The sequence below is a fragment of the Tenebrio molitor genome, chromosome 3 (assembly GCF_963966145.1).
Source record: "Tenebrio molitor chromosome 3, icTenMoli1.1, whole genome shotgun sequence".
NCBI lineage: Eukaryota > Metazoa > Arthropoda > Insecta > Coleoptera > Tenebrionidae > Tenebrio > Tenebrio molitor.
This window is the reverse complement of record NC_091048.1, coordinates 1,888,469-1,901,191: the sequence shown is the minus strand read 5'-3', so window position 1 is coordinate 1,901,191 and position 12,723 is coordinate 1,888,469. Positions and strand designations below refer to the sequence as shown.

At 39.1% G+C, this 12,723-nt stretch overlaps 1 protein-coding gene and 1 long non-coding RNA gene across 3 annotated transcripts in view; one reads left to right on the top strand and one right to left on the bottom strand.

Moving 5' to 3' along the window:
• The first annotated feature begins 2,301 nt into the window (after positions 1-2,301).
• On the top strand, positions 2,302-2,754 carry LOC138125282 (uncharacterized). The gene is made up of 3 exons (XR_011157396.1): positions 2,302-2,519; positions 2,574-2,694; positions 2,744-2,754. It is a non-coding gene; the product is annotated as an uncharacterized lncRNA (long non-coding RNA).
• Positions 2,755-3,982: 1,228 nt separating this feature from the next.
• The window catches only part of LOC138125273 (metabotropic glutamate receptor 2-like), a 180,773-nt gene continuing 172,032 nt past the window's right edge, over positions 3,983-12,723 (bottom strand). For both annotated transcript variants that reach the window (XM_069040517.1, XM_069040518.1), the window contains 7 exons: positions 11,038-11,171; positions 9,586-9,911; positions 9,038-9,200; positions 8,760-8,973; positions 5,802-5,953; positions 5,145-5,337; positions 3,983-5,097 (listed from right to left, as the gene is read on the bottom strand). In XM_069040517.1, coding sequence (XP_068896618.1) covers positions 4,919-5,097; positions 5,145-5,337; positions 5,802-5,953; positions 8,760-8,973; positions 9,038-9,200; positions 9,586-9,911; positions 11,038-11,171 — 1,361 coding nt within the window. In that variant the 3' untranslated portion in view covers positions 3,983-4,918. The remainder of the gene's footprint in view (positions 5,098-5,144; positions 5,338-5,801; positions 5,954-8,759; positions 8,974-9,037; positions 9,201-9,585; positions 9,912-11,037; positions 11,172-12,723) is intronic.

The following is a 12,723-nucleotide window of genomic DNA, read 5'->3' as shown; positions in this document are numbered from 1 at the left end:
TCGAGTGTCCTGGAATGTAAAATTTACATTTTTCAGATATAGCTACGGTCAATAAAATGCAAAACCTGCATTACTCCATTTTGTCATTATATTAAAACTGCAAATTCATATTTTGCAAGTATGAATATATTTTGTTTATAATTAAATTACGATAACTTACAAGTTAACTAGTACTCAATTCAAATGAGACCTATTTAAAAATTGCTATTAATTGCAACATGTGTTTCTTGTAATAATAAGTACAATATGGATTATAAATAAAACTAAAAATATTTACGATAAAATGGTTTGATTGTTGTTTATGTTTGAATGAATATTTTTAAATTGCAAACGCAATAGTCATAGAAATTAATCAACTGCTTAATAATAGTAGATTGTATCATTAAGAGTGGAAGTGAGTCTATTTGTGGTAAGCGAAGACCGAGACGAAGTCGAGGTCGGCAACTGGGCGAAGCACAAAAAGACGTACTACTTTTATGAGAAATTATCGCGTTTCATGTTCCGCGTGCCACCTTAATTTGGCGTAGACATATTTAATTTGATGAGAACCTATTCTAGAATATAATTTATAAAACATTTCTGTATTGCATTAGTTTATAGCATTTTTCAGATAGTCCTTGCAATATTTTTCCAGAAATGAGATCAAATCCTGGTACCTTTTTGATGTTAATCTCTTATTACCTACCTATTTTATTTCTTTAGTCTTGAATTTACCCTGACGTAATTCCACTTGAAATTGGACAAATAGGAAGTCCATTATCTTATTGGCTTAGGTTCATATGATGAGAAATAAAATTGTTTGAATTTTCCTAGCTTTTTTTCCTCGACATCGTCAAGCACCCTTGTGACATCTGCTGAAATATTTATGTTCTAAGTATTTTTTTTTTCTTTTTCTGGCACGATGACAGTCTATTAGACGATTTGATTCCAAAACACTGAAGGAGCAGATTACTTTATTGTTATGTTTCTACACATCGAAGACCAGAGATGATAATTTACCATTTTTTTAGTACTAACCTTTTTGCACTGTTGAAAATAAAAAAAATAATGTTTGTGAAATTTTGCACAAATACGAGTATGTTGATAAGCACGTATCAATATGTTTTGCAATAAGCGAGTCAAGTTCGTGGCATTGAAAATAATTACGCCTTTAAACAATTCAATGTAAGAATGTAATATTTTTCAAGAATCACAAAAAAAACCAAAATTTGGAGGAAGCTGTCTCTTGAGTAAACATCATCAGTTCAAATAAAAGAAGTAGGCTTATAACACTAGATTACTTGAAGAGGAAAGGGATTAACTAGATCTTCACATTCAGAAGGCATAATTATAAGGTAAATGAAAGGAAGAGGGGGCTCTGAAGGTGTTTCTCATGAATTCATATTAAGAGGCAGATCTTTCTCGTGAATTTACAGATCATAACGAAAATAAACTTCACTTGAAAAGATTAACCGAACAGGAAAATCTTGGATCGGACACCCACAATTCAAAAGTTTTTTATTTTGTCTTAAAATCATCCAAACTCGTTTTAAATTTGTTTATTTCCCTAGTTATATAGATATTACAGATATATTAGTGAAAATCTAGATGTTCCGTCCACAGATTCATGTGCTCTGCGCTGGACCACAGCTACTTAAATGCGGATACTCCCCGCCAACGAGAGCTCCCAAGGAACGAATAATGAATAAAAAAACCTTTTTGTAACCAGATACTTTTCACCAGGAGCGTTATGTAGAAATCATACACTTTTCGGGACTTTGACGGGATTAGATGAGGCGATCTGCGTCAATTCTGAAGGCGTGCAATGAATTTCGTTTTCAATGGCATCGGACATACTTCAGTTATTCGCTAAATATATCAAAACGTGAATAGCAAACGATTACAACTTATAACTGTTTACTTTTCAACACTGAACGGCCATCGTGGCTATTTTTGATTTTCATATCTGACATCCATGGACACGCCCACACGACAGTGCAACCGGTTAAATATTGGGTAATAATTTCGTGATTCCGTTTTTAGGAGATTTTTTTAATAGGGATAATTTATTATTAAATATTTCGTGTAATTGATAAATAAATCGTGACAAATGCTTCAAATGACCTTACATTTGACTCGTTCGAGCCGCCTCCGGACACTTCTACTCCTAGGACTTGAAGTACTTCCACTTCGCTCAGAAAAAAAACCATTTTAACCGTCTCTGTGGAAGATACAGAAAGGTGCGATTTCGACCGTTTGAAGATAAATTTGTCTTTTACACTCCACTGTCTTTTGTGTTTCCAGTTATTCATATCGATTTAATGTAACCTACCATATTCATATTTAGAACCAAAGTAAAATGATACATGTTTTTTCATTTATGCAGAAAAAAGGGGTTTCCTGTCCATGATTCATTGAATATCAATCCGATAGAGCAAATAAAGAATCGAAAAAATGTCAAAAAATCATTGGTTATCAAAACTCATTTGCCTTTCAAATTACTACCGAAGGAAATCACTAGTGAAGTGAAAAAGCCAAAGGTAAATGAATACGCTTTTCTTACATCAAAATAATTACTTATTTCTTTTCTTAAGATGATCTACGTAGCACGCAATGTCAAAGACACGTGCGTATCTTACTATCATTACCTTAACTTTCTTTTGAATCGTAAAAATGAATTCAGTGAGTTCTGTGAAATGTTTTTAGGAGGAAAAGGTAATTATAATCACTGTTTTGCAACCAAGTCAATAATCGATAATTGAAGTTACATATTCACCCTATTGGAATCACGTTTTGCCATTCTGGCAGATGAGACACAATTCAAACGTTCTGTTTTTGCGATACGAAGAGATGAAGAGCGACTTAGGTGGAGTTATAAGAAGAGTGTCTCAATTTCTGCAAAAACCTCTGACCGATGAGCAAATCGAAGTGTTGAATCATCATCTCGATTTCGAATCACTGAAGAAGAATCCAGCTGTGAATTACAAACCACTGGAACATGAACATTTGTGGAAATTGCGTGCGAAAAGCCTTTTTGTCAGAAAGGGAACAGTTGGAGATTATAAGACAATTATGTCACTAGATATGCAAAAAAAAATTGATGAATGGTCAGAATGCAGCATCCAAGATACGGATTACTCGGTCTAATTTCGTTAACAAAATAATTATCGATGCATTAATTTTGCAGTGATGGTGGAGGCAAAGGAGTGTTTTGAGAATTATTAAACCGGTTCAATGTTGTAACAAATTTATTGGCTGGGGTTCATATAATGAGAAATAAAATTGTTTGAATTTTCCTAGCTTTTTCTTTAATTTATTTAAATTGTGTAGTCCGTGTTTCGTACATTGGCTTCAATCCAGTCATCAAATCTGTTAATCATATTCGACGTCATTTCGTTCTTATGATCTCGAACAATTCCCTTCCTCATAAACTCGCCTTCTAGTGGTACTTTACTGTAGGATGCAAGCATCGATAATTGGAGAAACGTCTTATGGCAAAAGTTGTGATTTTTCTTTCCAAAATCCAAACTGAGATAATTGAGAAAGATTATAGATAGCCTTCAATGTCTTATGCTCTATTGTTGCCATGGGTTGAGTGTACACCGCCAGAGCTCTTCCTATTGTTACATGTTTAAAATACACACCGCTCCGACGGAAAGAGTACCGAGCATCGTAGCCAAGCGCTTAGCGCGCCGCTCTGCACTCGGAAGGTGCCGGGTTCAAATCCCGGGGCAGCGGTGGGCTTTTTTCAGGGGTTTTCCCACAGCATCACCGACAAGGCGATTGCTGGACCCCTCAGTACCACCTACCACCTTTCTTCCGCACGTTTCCTCACCGTACCCGTCGTCGTGGCTGAAAAAGCGTTGGAAAAGCCTTCAATTCTCCATCATTTCTTCCGCGTACTCACGTCGAGACCAAGGTCTTCAATGACAATTTTGTCAATGCAATTTTCTTCTCTTGCTCCAAATCAGTTTCATTACTATTTGAAATTGAAACAGCTCACCCCATCATTATTGAATTTATTTAATTCCATGGTTGGATACATGGTACATCATATTTGAAAACACTAACATGCTTACAGGTACGTCATGTTTGCAAGTTCGGAGAAAACAACTCGACACGCTTCGACTCCATGACAATAATTATTTTTGTGCGATTGCCTGCATGCATGACATTTTTATGCATAATTATCATCATGAAAGGTTGTTTTAATTTTATATTAAAGCTTCTTCGTTGGTGTGACGGCATCCGACATTGGGCTCAATAATGGCGATTGCTCTCACACCCTTGGTATCATTTGCGAGAGTGTTTTTCTCATTTCAAAAATTTGTTGTAATAATTGTGAATAAAAATGCGACAGTTATATGATATATACTATGTTTACACTTTAACTGGACTGATTCTTGCGAGCAAAGCTCTCAGAAATCAGTCGCAGCTTACACCCTTAGTTTAACATCATAGTAGAAGCGTCCAATAATATTGTTACGACTAGGTAAGTCACGTAACTTAACATTAATTACATGTATTTACATAGTTACCAAACACTTAGTTTAATCGAGAAATATACAGATCTCTGTTCACAGCACCGATAAAAATACAACGTTGGCGGCTTGACGAGTTGCCAATCTGAAGACTTACTTTTTACATTAGAATCACATTTAAAACCTTACCTTACCGACTAGAAATCATAGATATACCCTGTGTTAACACTATAAATAATCAACAATTATTCTAATTGTTCCAACATATTTAAAGCCCCATTTACACCGATCAGCTACGAAATCAAATCAGACATTATGAGTATGCATAGTGTACTCGAGTACAGTCTCATCGGTAAAAAATTTCCTAATATCTACAGTCGTATCTTGAGTATTTCTTAAACTTGCACCGGATTCCTCCGGCACTTCAAACTAGAGGTCCTAAGGACCGGCTTCTGCTGCTATAAGTTGAAGTCTTTGATTTGCACTCCAGGAAGAAGAGCGATAGGTCCGTTTCCGACGTTGCAGTTGTTGTTGATCTTTGGAAGGTGCTCCTGCGAGCTGTTGAGCATGTTGTTGCTCGAGTGCGGCGTCGTCTGAGTGCTCGTGTCCTTCATTTCCGGCTTGGACTCGCTCAGTTCTGAAACACGACTCGTTTTCATCTGGACAAATTTGACACGGACAAACCTTCGTCCTTCTCTATGGGAGGGACGTGCTTCTGGATCTGCTGCTTCTGGTCGCACGTGGCTGCTGTGACCATCACCGCCGCCATCATGCTTCCGGAGCCGGTGGTGGCCGAGCTCTTGTTGAAAGCGCTGTATCGCATCGGCATCATGCTCTGGCGGATGTTGCGCTCCGGTCTTATCAGTATTATGTAGAGCTGGAATCAAATTACGCAATAATAAAAATGTTTTCTGGGGGGGTGCTTTTTGCAGATTAAAGTTTGAGAGGGTCCCAGAGGAAAAGGGATTTTTCTGGGGCCGTGTGTACATACTGAAAAGATTTCCGAAGGGTGTTTATTCTCCAATATCTTGAGAAAACAGAGATATTCATACGTGCGGTCTTAAAAAATTCAAGAAAAGCACGCAAGCGACGTCGACAGAAATGTTTAAAACATTCTCGGCGTGTTTTCAGAGGAAACAGCTGTCGAGATTCGGAGGTTTGTTCTTTGGACTTTGTCTTAATCATTATTCATTTCTTGTTGCTGGAATCTCATCAAGTGAATAATTGGGGGAACGTTAAGACGAAAATTTTAATTTGCCAAGTTTCCGGATAACTCCGGAGGCTTATTAACAAATCCGGGTGAATCTCAAAACAGTCGACAAATATTTTTGAATTGATTACCTTCGGGGAGAAGAGACATGCCACGGTCACGCTGGCTGACAGGCTGATGGTCACTGACATGCTTGTGATCCTCAGAGCTACGTGGTTGGCAGTACCGAAGTACAGCGGGACGAAGGCTAACCATATCACGCAGGTGGTGTACATGGTGAAACCTAAAAAAAAAAATCACCAAAGCAAGAACAGATGTGTCTTCTACGATCACAGGAACACTAGCTACGAATTATAGCATTCTACGTGTATTCAAGAGGACCGAGATCTGGCGAGCGTGGGTGCGTGTTAATTTTTTTTCAATCTTAATCAAATTAAATGCAAGATTTTTGATTTTGGATTTTCTCATGGGCTTTGAGTCATATCTGTGCAAACCACGAATATCGGTATCAAGTGGGCGCTACAAACCGACCGGAAAACATCGTCATTCGTTACGTCAGGTTCGTCTCTCTCTCGTCTGCGCGCAGATATTTCCAAGGTCACAGCCCATGAGAGAATACAACACTGTACGCGCGATTTTTCTAGTTTGTCTTTGCCAACGCAAAAATTTGTTAATGTCAGAGCCCGTTTAATTTCGTTTAGAAACGTTGGCCATATATTTTTTTTCAATTTAAAATTACACGGAAATTTAATTAAAGAAGACTTTCTGTAATGAAAAATGTCTCCCGATATCCCCCCAACTTGATTCAACTTTAATTTCATTTCTGTTTATTGTGGGTGGTGGAATAAAATTTATAATGAAATTGCGTGTGATGGATGTGTACGTTGACTGCTGACTCAAGCGGTGACATCATTCTCTTCGAGCTTGGAATCTATTCGATGTCTTTCAAGCACGCCATCTCTTCGCTCAGTGGAGGTAATATTGTTCAGGTCATAATTGCATAATTCCGTGTACTTTGAATTTCGTGGAGATTGTCGTTCGATAAGAGCGGGATGATGGGAATAGAACGATCAATATTGGCGATTACTGAAACTTGCAGCTTTCAGCAAAATGAAACATTGTTTATCAACAGATATTTAATTATTGTTAAATGTGGTTGAAGCTAAACTGAGAGTTTAGAGGGAATTTGTTCTGTGGAGACTTTTTTAAAAATGGAGGAGCAGTAATAAAATTCCTCTGTCAAGGGTTTGCGGCCGCAAGGAATCCATAAGTGAAGTATTATTTTCTATCAAGTGGTTGAGAGTTGATATTGCAATGTGGGTAATTGAAAATAATCCCCTAAAGGAATTTTTGACGGAAATACGTGAAGGAAAAGTTTAATGTTTTTAACTGTAATGAATTATTCCTGGGTTTTGATTAATATTTTAGACCGAGTACTGTGGCCAAGCGCCTAACGCGCCACTTTACATTCGCGAGGTCCCGGGTTCTAACCCCGGTGCCGCCTGACTAGGTGTGGGTTTGTTTCAGAGGTTTCCCCACACCATCACATCGTGGTATGTCTCATATCACAGTAAAGGCGAATGCTGGGTCAGTATCTACCTCTCCAGTACCTACCACCTTCCTTCCGCATCGTATCCTTCCCGAATCTTCCCGTCAGTGTGGCTGAAAAGGCTCTGGAAATCCTCAGCAGCCCCACCCACCTTCGGGGGGAATGAATGATGTATCTTTTCGTTTCCTGATTAATATTGCTAGGTATCGTCGATTTCAAAAAATAAAAATATAAATTTGAAAAACTCTCATTTCCAATGTTTATTATTATTTTTTTGGTAACCAAAAAAATATTGTTGTATGAAAAACTTTGACTCAATTTAAATTAATTGAGTAATTTACAGTGTATCCTCGAAGGAATGAACCCACACAGCTTTCATTCGGAATTTTTAGCAGTTTTAATGAATATTTTCCGTTAGATTAACAGTGAATACTTTGTTACGAGAGCTTTGTTGTGAAAGCTTTAATGGAGACCATTACAGCAGGAAAATCTCTATTTGCCTGAATTATATTGAAATGACCTTTAAACAGTGTGGGTGGAAAAGTTGTTGTTAGCAAACTTTTTTCTACAAAAACAATTTAATTATGGTGTTTTATTTGAAAGATCATATTTCAAAATGGATTTGCCTTCAAACCTTTCCTTAATATTGTAACGTTTTTCTGTTTAGAGTCATCTCGTTTTCTCCTACATTTTTACAGAAGAGAGCAAAGAAAAATTTGTGAGAAATGAAAAGTTTGCTGATCCTGCATTTTGTTGTGTTATTCAATGCAAAAAGATCACATATTTCGCTGTAGTAAATTTAATATAAAGGAAATATTGAAGAAAGTTTTCTTAAATGAAATCTCAAGGAAAATATATATTTTTTTAACAAAGAAATTTAATAATAATGGTTAACGTTAAATCGTGAATGAATAAATGAAATGAATTGGAAATAGCTATTTTCAATACAAGTGAGCAAAGTAGTGCATTTAATCACGAGTATGAAAGTTGGGCGTCTGAGCCGAAGGCGAGGACTCCAACCGTACGAGTGATTAAATGCACGTTTGCTCATGCGTGTTGAATCAGATTTTTTCCATGATCATAAAATAGAGTCACTTTGAATTTTGAGTTAATTTCACCTGCTGCCTACCCCTTATTATGCAATAATTTTTTTTTATGTGCTCAAGCTTATTTCGATTAATCGTCAACTACAGATCCCTGATTCTGATTTGTCACGTGTCAGGTGGAAACAAAGCAAAGTTTCAATATAATATAATGAAGGAGCAGCGGCATAAGAAGCTTGCGAGTATAATAAGGATGATAATAAAGGTATTTTGGATAGGTAGTTTCCGCCAGAATTACCTATTATGTAAATTCGGAAGTTCTAAATTGAAGCAGTGTCTATAAAGAAACGCGCCATTGCTAAAATCTCTACCGTTCATCACACACTTCGCGTCATGTTCAGTTAAGCTCTTTAAAAGCTTTTAAACAAACACCACCAGCAAGCTCTCGCCGCGTCCGAAACTTCCACAAAAGCACAACAGCGATTCATCACTCTCACCTATATGTTTCGACTCGTTGAAAGCTTCCGGAATCTTTCTAGTGAGCACGGCGTACACCGTACACACCACAATGAGGAAGATCGGATAAGTGAAAGCGATCATATAGGAGGCGTCGATGTACGACGAGCACACCAAAAGATTGTCCTCTCTGGTCGGGTAGTGATGTATGGCCCTGGGAGGCGAGATCACCATCCAGACTCCGTTTATGAGGACCTGCAACAGACATTCGACCGAGAGGCGATCATTTAAAGTTCAAAGTGGCCCGTCAAAAGCTCACCTGGACCCCGACGAGTCCGGAACAGATGATCAGTTGGGATCTGGGTGATATAAAGCTCGGCCTTTTTGCCGAGTGCTTTCCGGCGTTGAAAATCCGGGAAATGCGGTTGGTTTTTGTGAGAAGAGCTGCGTACACCACGGTGAAACAAAAGCCAGCACCTAACCTGCAAAGGGAAAACTGAATAATAAATCATGTCAAAATGTCATGTATAAAGTACTAGTTATCAGTCCTACAATAAGTTAAGCAACGCTGGGAGTGACTTATATTTGGATGGGAGGTCGTCAAGAAACGATTCGTTGTTTATAACATTGGTAATGATAAGTTAATCCGGCCTGAAAGCCGTGTCACCAGGAGTGTGGTGGACAATATTAATAATTGTATTATTGTCGTGAACAGTTTGGAATCGCTTCCAGAGAGCTACATTTCTGGCTCGTGCAAATCCCAACACTGTGACATTAGAAGTTGAGCCGGGTGTACACATTTCATAACCGCTAATTGACTTGTACAGCTTAACTGTAACCTAATGTGACGCTTTCCAGCCGCCCTACCTCTGCACCCCGCAGACGATGTCATTAGGTCGCAGCACCAGAGCATAAGTGACGCTGTAGCACATGAGGATGCCGGCCAGGAGGACGTAGCTGAGCTCGCGTCCCGACGCTCTGACCACCGGAGTGTCGTTGTGCCGGATGAAGACGCCGCAGACGAACATGGTGATGAGGATGCCCGTCGAGCTGAAGGCCATCGCGCCTATGGCCCAGCCGCTGTCCGGCCTGAGGTACTCCTCGGGGATGTCTTCGCAGCGGACGTGGTGCGGGTCAGGGACGGTGCCTTGGGGACAGGCGACGCACTGCGTCGGATCTTTCGGGTTAAGAATCTGAAGATAAAAATGGCAGAGTTAAATTGGGACATTCGTGCTTAATAGGTGTATTCAATTACCGAGGAGCGACAATAGTGGCAACTAATGGAATTTACGGAATAAAGTTGACTCGCTTGGAAACTTTATCAGATAATTGGAACGGAATTAAACAACTTTCCTGTATCGAGTTCGATTATAGTCGGGAATTGGATTGCATAATTAGGCGGGGACGGCGTGGGAAGACGTGTGTAATCTGAATCTGGTCACGTGGGGGGTACGAAGAGAAAATAATTTGTGCGCGGCTGTGAATTATGGTTATTTGATGTGAAGTCTGCACAACGAGGCTGTGAGCCGAGTTTGCGCAAGCTGTCAACGGCGTCGGTGGGGATCAACGATGACGACCACAGCATTTGTTCTCCGGTTGCGTCTGCTTTTATGCGAGTGGCAATGAGGGAGCCGGTTCTGCGCTCCGATTGGCCGATTGACGATAGGGGCGGTCCTACCGTTGGTACTAAAGATTGACCTCGCGGTAACAATGCATATAAAATTTTAGTCAGAATTAACCGAGCATCGTGGCCAAGCGCCTAGCGCGCCACTTTGCATTGGAGAGGTCCCGGGTTCTAACCCCGGGGCCGCCTCACATGGTGTGGTTTTTTTCGGGGGTTTTTCCACACCATCACATCGTGACATGAGCACAGGTCTCATATCATAGATAAGAGGGTCAGTACTGACCCTTCAGTACCTACCCCCATCCTCACCGTATCCATCCCGAATTTTCCCGTGGCCGAAAAGGCTCTGGAAAGCCTCAGCAGCCCAATTTCTTGCAGACTTTTGCTTTCACATCAAGACTTCCCTCGTGCACAACAACATTAACCTAATTGCTCCGTGTGTTTATGATTTTGTTTATGAAACCTTCCCGCTAATGCCTTTGTTGTGTTGATGCACCAGTGCAAAATAAAACCTCATATCCAATCCAACGAGATTTTTAAATCCCTCTCGTCTGAATTAATTAAAATCCCCGCTCGCCTCTTTCGTCGTTTAATCAATCCAGAGCGAGCCATCCCAATTTAAACGGGAATCAATTGCAACATGCGTCCATCAGCAACAGAAACATTCTGCCAAGATCTACGCGATAATAACTCACCTGATACTGCGTGCAGTTGAAGCAGTGCCAGCAGCAACTTTCTCCCTCGACGTATTTCTTCGCTTGACCCAAATCGCAGGGAAAGCTGCAGACGGATTCCGGCGGTTTCGGGTGGCCAAGCTTAAATTGTATCTCTGAAATGAGTTAAGAATTTCCATTAAATCTGGGAAGTTCGTTATTTATCGCGCTGTTGATGAGTCCGATTCACTAACTACTTCCGCCGTCTGTTTCGGAGTTTTCGTTGGAAACACAACTCTCGCAAAGTTGATTCAAGGACGAGATAAATTCACCAGTTTTTTGCAAAATGTCTCGTCGATTAAAAAAAATCAGTACAGATTCTTTTGGTCAATGAGATGCCTGAAGAGCATAATACGTTTACTCTAATTGGCTCGTCTTGTCTTCTGAATTATCCTTTGTGGAACCCGTGTAACACGGTATTAGACGGACTTTGCAGCCATTACCTCAACCTTCATTAATACGGGTCAGCGTGACCCAACTTGCATCGCACTTGTTTCAAATACGCGGTTGAATTTTTTTGTTAATTCATCTTAACGCATGATTTGTAGAACGTGTTTCGAGGTGCACAAACGATGTAAATCAGATGTGATTTATATTCAGAATAAAATTGCCAATGAAAAAGTTGCCTACAGTAACAAGTTCTACATTTTTCTTTAGAATGAACACAAATCAAAGACTTCTGCTCCAGGAGTTTTTTTTATACATAATATTTACATAAATTCGTTCAATGAAATTTGTTTTCCGCCTGTTCTTTCTTGTGACAAATCTTATTTCGGCAGTAAAATCGAATAAAATATGACGGAAAGAATGTTATTTAGGTGCTTGTCGACAGGATGAATTAATTAGCATTTACTCCTTCATTTTTGAAAGATTTTTATGAATGGTATCGTAAAATATCTCACTAAATGTTTTAAATCTTTTCATTCTGTTTTTCAAGTGCAAACTTCTTTTGCACACCGCGACATTGAATTAGTTTCACCGTCACGCGTCACATCACACGCTCGGAGGTGAAAGGCTCATTCGAGTAAGTTCAGGGGAGCCGAATTTGGCCGAGCAAGCGAGAAATTTTGAGTGGATATTTTAATATCGATTTCTCGAAAAATCAAAGGCCTTAATTGATTTTTTAAAAACAGCACTTTTACAAAATGTTTTTTGAAAATTGTTTTTGGTTCATTTAAGTACATCAAAAAACTCAGAGACTTTGTTCAGCTATAAAAGAACATTTCTGGCTGATTTTTACTCCAACAACTGGAAAAATAGAAATTATCATCTGGTGTTTTCTTTAGAAGAAATTTGAATTAACCGTCTCTACATAGTTGTTGGGTGGAACTAATTTTTCTCTTTATAACGAACCCACTTCGCTGTAAGTGATACTTGAAGATAACTTTCTTGTGTAAGTAGCTGCGAGAATAATGGGAAGAGAACCGTGCATTATCAAGTTTCGCGTCATGCAAACATGCACTTAGGAAGATTAATTATTTATGACAGTTTGTAACAAACGACCCCTCAACTATCCATCGACCATTGTGGCGCAGGTACCACAAAATACATATAATAATTCACAATATTTGGATTGCAACAGTTTCAATGCTCCTTTGAAATATAAATAGGGGAGGCGAGCACGCTCCATTTATATGCAGGATTATGTTTCCCGCTCAAACATACAGT